This window comes from Lampris incognitus, chromosome 14 (assembly GCF_029633865.1).
Source record: "Lampris incognitus isolate fLamInc1 chromosome 14, fLamInc1.hap2, whole genome shotgun sequence".
NCBI classification, from domain to species: Eukaryota; Metazoa; Chordata; class Actinopteri; order Lampriformes; family Lampridae; genus Lampris; species Lampris incognitus.
Genome location: NC_079224.1, coordinates 42639503 through 42655079, shown reverse-complemented (window position 1 = coordinate 42655079; position 15577 = coordinate 42639503). Strand labels below are relative to the sequence as shown.

General features: G+C 45.7%; 1 protein-coding gene across 1 annotated transcript in view; it reads right to left on the bottom strand.

The window, feature by feature from the left end:
* The window catches only part of LOC130124471 (calsyntenin-2-like), a 235324-nt gene that overhangs the window by 53482 nt on the left and 166265 nt on the right, over window positions 1-15577 (bottom strand). The window contains 1 exon segment of the mRNA XM_056293925.1: window positions 717-879. Within this exon segment, the coding sequence (XP_056149900.1) occupies window positions 717-879 (163 nt within the window).

Here is a 15577-nt window from a genome sequence, read left to right as displayed (position 1 = left end):
TATATATATATATATATATATATTCTCGTGGGGACAAGAATGTTTAAAATCCTATTTCCCTGGGACATCTGGCGTGGTGGTCTATCCCGCTGCCTCACCGGTTTGAATCCCCGTGTTACCTCCGGCTTGGTCGGGCGTCCCTACAGACACGATTGGCCGTGTCTGCGGGTGGCAAGCCGGATGTGGGTATGTATCCCGGTTGCTGCACTAGCGCCTCCCCTGGTCAGTCAGTGTGCCTGTTGAGGGAGGGAGAGGGCAGTGGGGGGAATAGCATGATCCTCTCACACGCTACGTCCCCCTGGGGAAACTCCTCACTGTCAGGTGAAAAGAAGCGACTGGTGACTCCACATGTATGGGAGGAGGCATGTGGTAGTCTGCAGCCCTCCCCGGATCAGCAGAGGGGGTGGAGCAGTGACCAGGACGGCTCAGAAGAGTGGGGTAATTGGCTGGACACAACTGGGGGGAAAAGGGGGGGGGATCCTATTTCCCTAAACCCAAACCCTAAAATCAACCCTAACTCTCATTTTAATACTAGACCTAAGCCTAACTACCCCGGTCCTAAACCTAACCACACGTCCACAAATAACCCTTTTCCTCATGGGGACCTAAAAAAATGTCCGCACAATGTAGGCAGCCTGGACTTTATTTCCCTATGTGGTCAGTAGGTTTTTACGAGTGTACACACACACACGCACACACACACACACACACTGTACCTTGCCAGCAGGCCCCCACAGTCAGCTGAGTATCAATGTGCGAGGGGTGGATTGGCCAGTCATCGGTCACCAGGTAGGGTTCATAGGTCACTCCATCCACAAACAGCGTCACTGCAGGAAACTCCACGTTGATCACGTAATAGTGCCACTCCTTATCACAGATCTGGGTGCAGAGAACAGGGGTCACGAATGATGCAGTTACTCACAGTGAGCTCAGACACAGGCCCAGCCTCTGGCTCCCTGGGGGCCGAGGAACATCAGCACCCCCAACACTTTTGCCCCCTTACCCCTCAATAAAGTTAGCATGAAATAAAAAAACAAAACAAAAACATATGCTTAGGCAAATCAAAAAGGCATTGTTCAATGGCCGAATATCTTTCAGGAACTGGCGTGAGACCGGCTGCGTAACCACCCGTCACGTAAAACGACCCAAACACACGACGCTCGACGTTAACCTTGCAACTTTACCAAATATACGACTTTAATCATTTAACGTCCGACTGTGAGCATTCAACAGTGTAACTTCTGTGTGTTCGGTATCTGTTAACATTCAAAACGATATTACATTCCTTCCCAGGTAGGTATATGAAAATAAATAAATAAATAAATAAAAAGAAGGGGGGGGGGAACACTTGACAAGCTGATAGTTTTGGTCATACTAATGCAATGTACCTCCACTACATTGAAGGTACATATGGTCCTTATATATATGTACACAAACACACACACACACACATATATAGTATATATATATATATATATATTACAACAAAATGAAACTTGAACTTGAGCATACACAAAAAGATCCATTTAATTCATTTATCCATTCATTCCTTCATGTTTATTTTGCTCATTTCAGTGCACACTTCAACAATACTGTCACATGTGAATACCTATTTACCCCCCCTATTTTCTCCCCGATCATACCCGGCCAATTACCCCACTCTTCTGAGCCGTCCCCGTCGCCGCTCCACCCCCTCTGCCGATCCGGGGAGGGCTGCAGACTACCACATGCCTCCTCCGATACATGTGGAGTCACCAGCCACTTCTTTTCACCTGACAGTGAGGCGTTTCGCCAGGGGGACGTAGCGAGTGGGAGGATCACGCTATTCCCCCCCTCCCCCCTGAACAGGCGCCCCCAACGACCAGAGGAGGCGCTGGTGCAGCGACCAGGACACATACCCACATCCGGCTTCCCACCTGCAGACACGGCCAATTGTGTCCGTAGGGACGCCCGACCAAGCCGGAGGCAACACGGGGATTCGAGCCGGCGATCCCCGTGTTGGTACGGCAACGGAAGAGACCGCCCCGCCACCCGGACGTTCCCTAGTTACCAATTATAATTACACACAACCCATGAATGAAAAGGAGCAGGAGTGTGACCCTTAACCAATTTGTCTCTTCTGTACGTAAGCAGACACAGATGTAGCTCAGTTAGCATTGCGCCCTCTAGTGGCAGTAGCACAGCGGTACAAAATTGATCACAACGTTCTCGTAAGAGGTCCAACATATCGTGACCTTTCCTTCCAGGCTCTAAACATTACAAGGTACCAACATGCGTGTCTTTGTGTTCCGCGGGCAGCTAACGCTCCTTTAATTCAGGACTTTGGTTGCGTAACAAAGGCCGTTCGTTTCTGCTACCAAGAGACCGATGTTTGCTTTCACCGCGGCACCGAGACCGTGAGACGCTCGCATCACTGTTTGGGACCTTGCTACCTCGGATGAAAGAAAAACAACTTCTCTTTCCTCATTTCTTATTCATTTGTTCCCCGCCGTGAGGACGCTTAATGAAGTTACCGTCTAACGAGCAGTTCATTAACAGAGTGTGAGGCAGGGACACAAACACAGTGGCAGAGGCCCTTTCACCACCAACCTTAATTAGCCTGTGCAAACACTCCCGTTTTTTTTCCCGGCTTTGCAGGGACCGTCAATACGTCCGTCTGTCTGTCTCTCTATTTGTCCGCCTGTCTTGCAGCAGTCTCTGCCTTTTATCCGAGTTACAAGGACAAACTGAGTTGCCTAAACCGGGAGGCCACTTCTTCTTCTTCTTTTTTCCTTTTTTTGATGATGTTGCAGAGAAGGTAAATTAAGTTTCAAAGGTTTTATCAATCCACTGAGGTTTTGCCTAAGATGGTTCCTCTCTCTCCGTCCCTCGTCCCACTGTGCACGCAACATCAGTTTGCTTTAATCGGCACGCCATGAAGGATGAGGTCGAAGTGCAAGTAAACATCATTTGATGCCCCAAATTTTTACTTCTTTTAAATGCCTGCAGAAAAAAAAAGTGTGAGCAACCTGACACTGGTAGAGCGCTTTCAAAGACGATGGTCACAATAACATATACACTACCGTTCAAAAGTTTGGGATCACCCAAACAATTTCGTGTTTTCCATGAAAAGTCACACTTATTCACCACCATATGTTGTGAAATGAATAGAAAATAGAGTCAAGACATTGACAAGGTTAGAAATAATGATTTGTATTTGAAATAAGATTTTTTTTACATCAAACTTTGCTTTCGTCAAAGAATCCTCCATTTGCAGCAATTACAGCATTGCAGACCTTTGGCATTCTAGCTGTTAATTTGTTGAGGTAATCTGGAGAAATTGCACCCCACGCTTCCAGAAGCAGCTCCCACAAGTTGGATTGGTTGGATGGGCACTTCTTTGAGCAGATTGAGTTTCTGGGGCATCACATTTGTGGGGTCAATTAAACGCTCAAAATGGCCAGAAAAAGAGAACTTTCATCTGAAACTCGACAGTCTATTCTTGCTCTTAGAAATGAAGGCTATTCCATGCGAGAAATTGCTAAGAAATTGAAGATTTCCTACACCGGTGTGTACTACTCCCTTCAGAGGACAGCACAAACAGGCTCTAACAGGTACTATTTAATGAAGATGCCAGTTGGGGACCTGTGAGGCGTCTGTTTCTCAAACTAGAGACTCTAATGTACTTATCTTCTTGCTCAGTTGTACAACGCGGCCTCCCACTTCTTTTTCTACTCTGGTTAGAGCCTGTTTGTGCTGTCCTCTGAAGGGAGTAGTACACACCGGTGTAGGAAATCTTCAATTTCTTAGCAATTTCTCGCATGGAATAGCCTTCATTTCTAAGAACAAGAATAGACTGTCGAGTTTCAGATGAAAGTTCTCTTTTTCTGGCCATTTTGAGCGTTTAATTGACCCCACAAATGTGATGCTCCAGAAACTCAATCTGCTCAAAGAAGTGCCCATCCAACCAATCCAACTTGTGGGAGCTGCTTCTGGAAGCGTGGGGTGCAATTTCTCCAGATTACCTCAACAAATTAACAGCTAGAATGCCAAAGGTCTGCAATGCTGTAATTGCTGCAAATGGAGGATTCTTTGACGAAAGCAAAGTTTGATATAAAAAAAATCTTATTTCAAATACAAATCATTATTTCTAACCTTGTCAATGTCTTGACTCTATTTTCTATTCATTTCACAACATATGGTGGTGAATAAGTGTGACTTTTCATGGAAAACACAAAATTGTTTGGGTGATCCCAAACTTTTGAACGGTAGTGTATCTAGCAAAGATACAATGTAAAAACGGAGACAAACCAACATGGGGATCGCCGGTTCGAATCCCCATGTTACCTCCGGCTTGGTCGGGCATCCCTATAGACACAATTGGCCGTGTCTGCGGGTGGAAAGCCGGATGTGGGTATGGGTCCTGGTTGCTGCACTAGCACCTCCTCTGGTTGGTCGGGGCACCTGTTCGGGAGGGGGGGGTGTTGGGGGGAATAGCGTGATCCTCCCACGCGCTACGCCCCCCTGGTGAAACTCCTCACTGTCAGGTGAAAAGAAGCGGCTGGCGACTCCACATGTATCGGAGGAGGCATGTGGTAGTCTGCAGCCCTCACCGGATCGGCAGGGGGGTGTGGAGCAGCGACGGGGACGGCTCAGAAGAGTGGGGTAATTGGCCAAGTACAATCGGGGAGAGAGAAAAAGGGGGGAGGGTTAAAAAAAAAAAAAAAAGACGAAGACAAAATTTAGCATATTCTAGTAAGAAAATCACCAACAAAAGTGAAATAATCTGCCGGTGCTGTGAGACATTTCAACTTGGTACGATTTTCTGAGACAAGATAAAATCACCCGTTTACCTGGAAAGACCAGAAATCTTGAGATGAAGCCACGTAAAACAGTTCTCCACAGATAAGCTCTCGTACTTAAAGCAGAACCTCAATCTTTCAATCTTGCAGTCGTTGGACGAAACCATTTTAAGCGGCTTTCCAAAAATGCACCTTTTAAGATAAATGTTCCCAGATCGTGATAATAACCTTACTATACATACGAGTAAACGATTCCTGAAACAAGATGAGGTATTTCTGTGTGGTTTCAATACTGTCAGACTTGTTCAGACAGACTTGTTTTCGCAGGAGACACACACACACACACACACACACACACACACAGAGCCTGTAACCACAGGTGGTTTCCTCAAGCTGAGCTTTGCAGTAATGGGGTGTCTCTGCTGAAGCTACCAGGGATCTCCAGCAGTGTTCAACACATTGCAAAGAGTTTCTCCTTTTACTCGTCTCCTATCACAGCTCCTCTTCACTTATTTAAGCTCTCATACCCACCACCCCCGGCTGCATGAGAGAAGGTGGGACACACAGACCCGTGAATGAACCCAGCAGTTCGCGCCTTACTATTTGCGGAGATCTGCTATGAGGAGCCAAACAGTATGAATGCTGATCAGCGGCACGGTGGGAAACCAGTGAGTGCTCCCCGTGGAGGAAGTAATGGCTCCCCTCCAAAACACGGCAGCGCTGAAGGCAAAAAAAAACAAACCCTGCGCCAAGAAAACACCACAGCAGTAATGTAAATCCTACTCCATTCATAGAAAAAATGGCAAAGCTTTGATTTGAATTTTATTTGGGTCTATTTTAGCTCTAACAGGCTGCTCTTCCATGAGTCCACGATTCTTTACCACACACAAAAATAATAAAAAAGACAATAAATAGAAAACCGCATAATAGTGTTGTACCCAAGTATGGACTCGATTGAGTCCGTATTTTGAAGGTCTCGGTCTCATCTGATATTTAACCCCAGCCACTGAGGACGCACAAGCCAGTGCGTTCTTAGTGCCGGTCCCAAGCCCGCATAAATGTGGAGGGCTGCGCCAGGAAGGGCATCCGGCATAAAACCTTTGCCAAATCAAATATGCGGCTCATGACACAGATTTCCATACAGGATCGGTCAGAACGCCACCGGTACTGTTGGCCAGCAGGGTGCCGGTGGAAACTATGCTACTGTTGGACAGAGGAGGGGGAAGGCATTTTCAGAGGCAGCGGGAGAGGAGGAAGGGTAGGAGTGTGGAGGTGAGAGTCAGAACTTTGAATGTTGGCTCTATGACTGGTAAAGGGAGAGAGCTGGCTGATATGATAGAGGGAAGGAAGATAGATATAGTGTGTGCAAGAGACCAGGTGGAAAGGGAATAAGGTCAGGAGCATCAGAGGTGGGTTCAAACTCTTCTACAATTGTGCAGATAGGAGGAAAAATGAGGTAGGGGTAATTCTGAAGGAAGAGTATGACAAGAGTGTGTTGGAGGTGAAAACAGTGTCAGACAGAGGGATGACTGTGAAGCTGGAAATTGAAGGTGTGATGATGAATGTTATCAGGGCATATGCCCCGCAAGTTGGGTATGAGATGGAAGAGAAATAAGAATTCTGGAGTGAGTTGGATGAAGTAACGGAGAGTCTACCCAAGGAGGAGAGAGTGGTGATTGGAGCGGACTTCAAGGAGCATGTTGGTGAAGGGAACACAGATGATGGATAATGGGGTGATGGGTAGGTATGCTGAAAAGCAGAGGAATGTGGAAGGACAGATGGTGGTGAATTTTGCAAAAAAGATGGAAATGGCTGTGGTGAATACATATTTCAAGAAGAGGGAGGAACACAGGGTGACATATAAGGCGCACACAGTGGACTATATATATTATGCAGAAGGTGCAATCTAAAAGGGATTGGAGACTGCAAGGTGGTGACAAAGGAGAACATAGCTAGGCAGCATCAGATGGTGGTCTGTAGGATGACTTTGGAGACCATGAAGAGGAAGAGAGTGAAGGCAGAGCCAAGGATCAAATGGTAGAAGATGAAGAAGGAAGACTGTTGTGTGCAGTTCAGGCAGGAGTTAAGTCAGGCACTGGGTGGTAGTAAAGAGTTGCCGGATGGCTGGGCAACCACTGCAGAAATAGTGAGGGAGACAGCTAGGAAGGTACTTGGTGAGTCATCAGGACAGAGGAAGGAAGACAAGGAGACTTGGTGGTGGATTGAAGAAGTACAGCAAAGTATAGAGAGGAAGAGGTTGGCAAAGAAGAAGTGGGATAGTCAGAGAGATGAAGAAAGTAAAAAGGAGTACAAGGAGATGAAGCGTAAAGCGAAGAGCGATGTAGCGAAGGCAAAGGAAAAGGCGTATGGTGAGTTGTATGGGATGCTGGACACTAAGGAAGGAGAAAAGGACTTGTACCGATTGGCTGGACTGAGCTAGGAAGGATATGCAGCAGGTTAGAGTAATTAAGGATAGAGATGGAACTGTGCTGACAAGCAAGGAGAGCATGTTGAGAAGGTGGTAGGAGTACTTTGAGGGGCTGATGAACAAAGAAAAAGAGAGAGAGAAGGCTGGATGATGTAGTGTTGTAGTACTCGAGCCCAGGACTCGGACTCGAGTCCGACTTGAGTCCTGATTTTCAGGACTCGTGACTCGACTTGAGCACTGGTGACTCGGACTTGGACTCGAGCATTGACTGCATTCGGACTCGGAAGTTGAAGATGAGGACTCGGACTTGTTAACTGATAAAGAGTGGGGTTTTTTTTGTTGTTTTTGTTAGTTTCTGTTGTAATAGGTCCTAATAATTTGGCATAAGCTATTGATAGCTATATTAATACCGTAACATTATTCAATTTTGTGCAAGGGTGTGCACGTGTGCATACCCTTGCCCTTGCAAAACACCCATACAAATAAACGGAGACCCCAACACCACCACTGACTCTTTTAAATTCCTTGGAACATACATCAACAATAACCTGAAGTGGAAAATTAACATTGAACACATCACTGCAAAAGCTCAACAACGACTTTACTTTCTTAGGCAGTTTAAAAGCTACCAGATCAAACATCAAGTTCTCGTTCTGTTTTACTCAGCCATTATCAAGTCCATCATAACATCTTCGATTACAGTATTACAGTATTACAGTATGGTACGGCAGCATGGACAGTCAAACACGGAAAAAACTGCAGTGGATTGTCAACAAGGCATCCAAAATCATAGGCAACCCACTCCCCTCAGTTGAATCTCTACCTACTAACCGGACTGTAAAGCGAGCAGGGAAGATCACCTGACCCCTCACATCCTGCTCATAACCTCTTCCAGCTCCTTCCCTCAGGGAGGCGCTACAGGTCACTGTGCACTAACTAACAATAAACGCTCCACAAACAGTTTTATTCCCCTCACTATCAGTACTCTGAATTCCTCTCTATAGTCCCCTCCTCACACACTACTGGCATGTACACTACCATTCACCTAATTGTTGTGCGTAATATGTTTGTTTCTGCTATTGTGTGACTGTATTGTTCATGGTAATATGTGGTATTGTGATGTAGAGTTTAACATGGTGTACCGAAAACAAATTTCACCGGCCTTGGTCGTGTGGCTAATAAACAATCTAACTAACAATCAGGCAGGAGTCTTCGTTGGCTGTGATGTTTGCGGATGACATTGTGATCTGTAGCAAGAGTAGGGTGCAGGTTGAAGAGAGCCTGGAGAGGTGGAGGTATGCACTGGAGAGAAGAGGAATGAAAGTCAGTAGGAGCAAGATGGAATACCTATGCGTGAATGAAAGGGAGGACAGTGGAATGGTGAGGATGCAAGGAGTAGAGGTGATGAAGGTGGATGACTTTAAATATTTGGGGTCAACTGTCCAAAGTAACAGGAGTGCAGAAGAGAGGCGAAGAAGCGAGTGCAGGCAGGACGGAGTGGGTGGAGAAGAGTGTCAGGAGTGATTTATGACAGAAGAGTACCAGCAAGAGTTAAGAGGAAGCTTCACAAGATGGCAGTGAGACCAGCTATGTTATACGGTTTGGAGACGGTGGCACTGATGAAAGGCCAAAGAAAAGAAGGCCAAAGAGGCGGTTTATGGATGTGGTGAGGGAGCACATGCAAGTGGCTGGTGTGACAGAGGAAGATGCACAAGACAAGAAGAGATGGAAACAGATGATCCGCTGTGGCGACCCCTACCAGGAGCAGCCAAAAGTAGTAGTAGTAGTAGTAGTAGTAGTAGTAGTAGTAGTAGTAGTAGTAGGTCTCGTCTGATACTTCACAGTGTTAAGGACTTGGGCCTGACTCGGGCGGTATGGACTTGTGACAATTTTTCCAGACCAGTCAAGACTTTGATTTGCTTTTTGTTGCATTTTTGAAATTAATATGAAACTCCTGCTGAGGAGATCAATAAAGTGCATACTAATACCATTTATTTGTTTTTTATTATAATGATTTACGCACTGAAACCATCGGAAAGATGGGATCTGAAACATTCCTTGTTTGCTGAAAGGGGACACACCCTAAATAAATACGAGAGTGTTGTGAAATTGTGACTTTTATTATGATGGGAGACTACTACAGTCACAGTCATGGTGTTGAATTAGACTTGCACTGCTCTGGTGTCAGTCTCCACACAAGTTTTGGTCCTTTGGTCTTAAATTGGACTTGCCCCTTGAAGACTTGGTCTTAACTTGATTTCATCCTCGGTGGTCTCTACTACAAGGTTAATAAATATAATAAACACAGAAAAAGACAATTAATACAGGAAATAATTAAAATGTGGATACTGCCTTAGTTACATATGACTCCGAGAGGAGTCACAAGCAAAATGCTGCATTGCTAATTCAAGAGAAATGTGATGTTTGGGGATTTGTGGACTGGCCCTGTGCTTCATCACCGTCATGTACACTGATTAAAATATCCCAAGATAACAGACACGTTATTAACAGAGCGAACTTTTAGTTTCATCACCGAACATTAATCTTACACATGTGTATTTGACAAGACAGGCAGAATGAAACGCCACTTTCATTTAGCTGCCGGCCAGCTGGCTGTCTTTCAGAGTGAGGTTGAGTTACAGTGTCTTTACACTCGTTTTGTGTTTGCTGCTGTGTCCGCCTCCCACCACACCGTTAATAATCCCAGATGAGTAATTATGTGCCATTTGTAAAAGTGTGATCAGCTAATATTTCAACACAGCACATAGATTATTTAATGAAAAACACACAAGGCATTAATCTCTGTGTGACAGCAGACACCCCCCCCCCCCCCGTCGCTGGATGTTGACAGGCGCGTGGCGGCAGTTAAGAGGCAAGAACAGAGGAGGAAATGGGAGGAGGTGGGGGGAGGGCAATGGAGAAATGACTGACAGCATCACCCCTGTCTTTTGCTCTCCCGATCACACCTCTACTCCCTATTCGCTCCGCCATTATGGTTGAGTTTTAGCAAGAATTTGGTGATATGATATGTGTTACGGTATGGCAGAGTAGCGTAAATTTACATATTGGGACAGCGCATAGACACATGTGCGCGCACACACACACACACACACACACACAGACATTCACATGAACACTACATGAACTACAATGCTAGAGTAAATTCTTCATTGTTGAGTTGCAGACTGCAGCCTACACTGACCCTTCAAAAGACCGTCCTTCCACTCGCTTAACAATTTTCATGTGAGCTTCAGCTCGCTCGAGTGAGTGAGGTGAGGTCAACTGTACGTATCGTAGCATCATAATATATCACAACAAGCATTGCAACTGAATCGTGGCACTTTCTTGCTAATGCATAGCCCTACACTACCTGTCACCTAGTGGCCAGAAACATAAACTACACAATGAAATCGTGCAGCTGCCATATCGCCATCCATCCATCCATTATCCAAACTTCTTATCCTGCCCTCAGGGTCGCGGGGATGCTGGAGCCTACCCCACCAGTCACTGGGTGGCAGGCGGGTAGACACCCTGGACAGGTGCCAGTCCATCACAGCGCCAACACACACACACACTCACATTCACACCTAGGAGCTATTTTAGTATGGCCAATTCACCTGACCCACATGTCTTTGGACCATGGGAGGAAACTGGAGCACCTAGAGGAAACCCACCCAGATACTCAAGGTGTTGTGTTTTCTTTGTTATTTATATATTAGTTTTAAGTTTATTTACTAGTGTAGGTCATGCGCTCTTATACAGCCGTCAGGAACTTTTAAACCTCAGAACGGATTACTCACTTCCCTCCGCCATCACGGACAGTTTCCTCATCGATACTATCTGCTCACCGGCCTCGCAGTGGAAACGCTGCCCCCGTCGGCAATCGTAAACAGAAGAGGGGGAAACGAGGCGGGCTACATATTAAGCTAAGTAGCGCTCCCTTCCAAGTTTCCCTCCCCAGCAACTTCATGGCTAATGTCTGATCGTTAGCTAACAAAATGGATGGGATAAGACTCAGGCTGTCCTCTCAGGAAAGGCTGAAGAACTGCTGATGTTTATGGAGACTTGGCTCAACAGCAACATAGCCGACTCAGCAGTCGAGCTAGCGGGCCGCACAGCCTTCCGTGCCGACAGGACAGCGGACTCCGGCAAGATCCGCGGAGGAGGTTTGAGTATTTATGTCGATAACACTGGGTGCAACAATATAAAGATTATTGAAAGGCATTGCTCTGCTGATGTCGAGCTCCTTATGATTCAGTGCAGGCCTTTTTACCTGCCCTGGGAGCTAACGGCCATTACCATCGCCACTGTATTCATCCCCCCCACATGCTAATGCTAAGGAAGCACTTAAGCAGCTACAATGTGCCATCAGCAGACAACAGACCAAACACCCGGACAATGCCTTTATCATAGGTGGTGACTTTAATCAGGCTAACCTCAGGGCTGTATTGCCCAAATTCCATCAGCATGTGTCCTGCCCCACTAGGGGACAAAACACCTGGCCTCAACCCCTCCCTCTGTAACTGGACCCTGGACTTCCTGACCAACAGACCTCAGTCTGTTAGGTTAGGTGACCACACCTCCTCCACCCTGACCCTCAGCACAGGTACCCCTCAAGGCTGTATTCTGAGCCCCCCCCCTTTTCTACCTCATTACCCATGACTGCCTCCCAACTCACCCTTCAAATGTTATAGTTAAGTTTACAGATGACACCACAGTCATTGGCCGTATCACCAACAATGACGAGACGGCCTACAGAGACGAGATTCAGCACCTCACATCATGGTGTACTACCAACAATCTTGTCCTCAATGAGCAGAAGACGAAGGAGCTGATTGTGGACTTCAGGAGGTCTAGAAGCTGTAGCCACTCCCCCATACACATCAATGGGGTGGAAGTGGAGCGTGTTTCCAGCTTTAAATTCCTTGGAGTCTACATCAGCGAGGAATGTTCCTGGGCATTAAACACCCAGGCCCTTATGAAAAAGGCCCAACAACGCCTGCATTTCCTGAGGAGCACCCGTCTATCCCCCAAAATTCTCACCAACTTCTACCACTGCACCATAGAGAGCATCCTGATCACCTGCTTCTCAGTGTGGTACGGCAACTGCACCTCAGTAGACCAGAAAGCTCTGCAGCGGGTTGTCAAGGCGGCCCAGCATATCACCGATACCCAGCTCCCGGCCATAAAAGACATTTATCACAAACGCTGCCTTCAAAGGGGTCTGAACATCAGCAGAGATCCCACCCACCCCAACCATGGACTGTTCTCCCCCCTGCGCTCTGGGAGGCGCTACAGGAGCCTCAGAGCCCACACTACCAGGCTCAAAAACAGCTTTTTTCCACAAGCTGTTGTCCACCTGAACCTGGCCACTCACTGAATGTCTGTAGATATTTTTAAATATTTTGTACTCTTGCTCTTTTTTTTAAACTTATTTTTAGCTTTTGGTCTTCATGTGTGTATATCTTATATTGTGTTTGCTGTGTTTGTCTGTTTGTCTTGCACTGTCTAGTGAAGCCACAGCCCTCATTTCATTTTTAACATGTGCCTGCACATTGTTTTTAATGACAACAAACTGAATTGAATTGAATTGAACTGAATATGGGTAGAACATGCAAACTCCACACAGAGGATGACCCGGGATGACCCCCAAGGTTGGACTACCCAGCTCGAACCCAGGACCTTCTTGCTGTGAGGCGACCGCACTAACCACTGTGCCACCTGCTGCTATATCTCTTTGTGTGTAACCTTAAGAATCGATGCAAAAGGATACTCAGACAGGATTCCTTATGAAATGCAACTTGATGCAAGTTGATTGATTCCTCCTAAACATGGAGGCTCTATGTGATTGAGGCTTAGGTGTAGATTTGGGTATGGACAGTATGGACATGTCCCTACCAATATTTTTAGCGACCTCAAACAACTTTTGTCATTTTTACTTCACAACTGCTTCCATCTACATCATGTTTTTTTTTTCTTCAGTTCTTGCACTGGTTTTACTAAATTGTGCGCTGGTTTTACCAAATCGTGCACACGTTTGACTCATTATATGTGCTCGCTTTACTAAATTGTGCGCAGGATTTACTCATTGTGTGTGGTCACATCATACTTGTCCTTGGAGTTCGGAAAAGTTGGAAATATATTCACAGATTCAAACTTCCCGGAACAATAACTCATAAGCAAAATGTTGTTAAAACACAAACAATGCCTCTTTTCAACTGTAGTAAGATAGACAATGAGCTACAACCTAATTTTCACCAAACCAAGCCATCCTCCAAGCTGGATAAATAAAACTGACCTCTATTTACAGCCAGCTCTTACACAAGTGCACAGGGGCTGTAAACTCAGCACAGCACTGAAAAGAGGTACTACAAAAATAATTTCACCCTTATACAGTGCCGTGTCCCCAAAATCACTTCACACATCAACAGTCTCCTGCATAATTTGCATAATTTGGGGGAATTTTTAATGTGAAAAATAACCAATGACCACTTTTTTCAAAAGAATTCTGCTAAAGCACTTTTTTTCCAAGCTGAGTGTAGTAGTACAACCAACAGGAGAACACTGATGTGTGAAGTGATTTTGGTGACACTACACTGTATAAGGATCAGAATCAGAAACACTTTGTCATTTCATTTCATGCACTTGTGCACATGAAATGGAACGAAACATGGTTTCTCCCAGCCCACAGCAGTGCAACGCAAAGACAAAAAAAAATCCAAAAACTACAAGAACACATATATCCAAACTAACACAAATATCGAAACTAAAGAAATAAAAACACTGTCCAAGAGAACGAATGCCAACCAGGATGACTCTCGGAATTGCCAGTCTGCACGGGCTAGCAGTTAGCTTAGCCTGCCCCGCTTTCGCATCCTGTCAGACCCCTCTCAGTGTTCCCTCTTTGGGTGCAGCTCCGGTCAGGGCCGTGGTCATTGGGCCCACAGGATACAGCAGACCAAGCTCCCTTAGCCAATCCAACACAAGCTCTCCCATCCAGACACCTTCGACACACCTCCCCACACCCCACATGATGACACTAAAAAAAACCACACGGTCAAGACTAGACGAGGCCACCGCCAGACCACCCTCAGTGTTATCAGAACTGCCGGTCTGCAGGGGCTAGCAGTTAGCTTAGCCTGCCCCACTTCGGCATCCTGTCAGACTGCCCTCTGTGTTTCCTCTTCAGGCACAGCTCCAGGCAGGGCCACAGTCCCTGGGCCCACAGGATGCAGCAGACCAAGCTCTCCCAGCCAATTCATCGCCAGCTCTCCCAGCCATCAAATGAAGACAAACTTAGATGCTGACGTGGACAAAGACACTGCACGGACGGTACTGGGTGAGGCTGCCACAAATGTGAATTCGGATGTGAAGCTGGATGTGGGTATGTGTCCTGGTCGCTGCACTGACGCCTCCTCTGGTCGGTTGGGGCACCTGTTCAGGGTGCGCTACATCCTCCTGGTGAAACTCCTCACTGTCCGGTGAAAAGAAGTGGCTGGCGACCCCACATGTATTGGAGGAGGCATGTGGTAGTCTGCAGCCCTCCCCGGATCGGTAGAGGGAGTGGAGCAGTGACTGGGACGGCTCGGAGGAGTCCAGTAATTGGCTGGATACAATTAGGGAGAAACTCCAAAATAATAAAATAATAAAATAAATGAATAAACAAACAAACAAATAAACAGATTCTATCAGAATCTATTATCTCAATCTAATGTTAGTCAGCTAATGTGAAGTTCAGAACTCAGGTCTAGATTTTTTGCTAACTTGTATTCGTTACTTGAACAGGTCATCATTTTAACATTATCAACTAATATTTTATTGTTGGGAATATTATGGTGAAATGCTCTCAAAAAAGAGCAAAATTGATATCGGTTCCCTTTTATGAAGTCACACATTTCACACAAAGACAATTCAAGGCACTTTACATAAAGGTTAAAAAGACCTTAGATGAGGGATCAAAAACAAGAAACAGATTAAACAACAAGAATATTAAAAGAATGAGATAAAGAATTAAAAAAGAAATTAAAAGATAACTAGAGCTGGATAAATAATATAATAAAAGGCTAATCAGATGGAGACAGAACCTCCCTTTAAAACCCGTTGAAATTCAGTTCACAAGTGCAACCAACCATGGAAAACTAACTGGAACAGCGCCTGCAGAATAACATTAAGTACACCATTTGTGCAGATTGTGGGTCTGTAACATTCACACACTTAGTATGTGGCTTGGTGTAACACGCACACAATCGACAGATAGATACTTTATTGTCCTACAAGAGGAGGACTTGATAGATAGATGTTTTTCTTTTGTAGAGCCTCACATACAGCAAATACATGTACACATACTATACACACCACAGGACACACA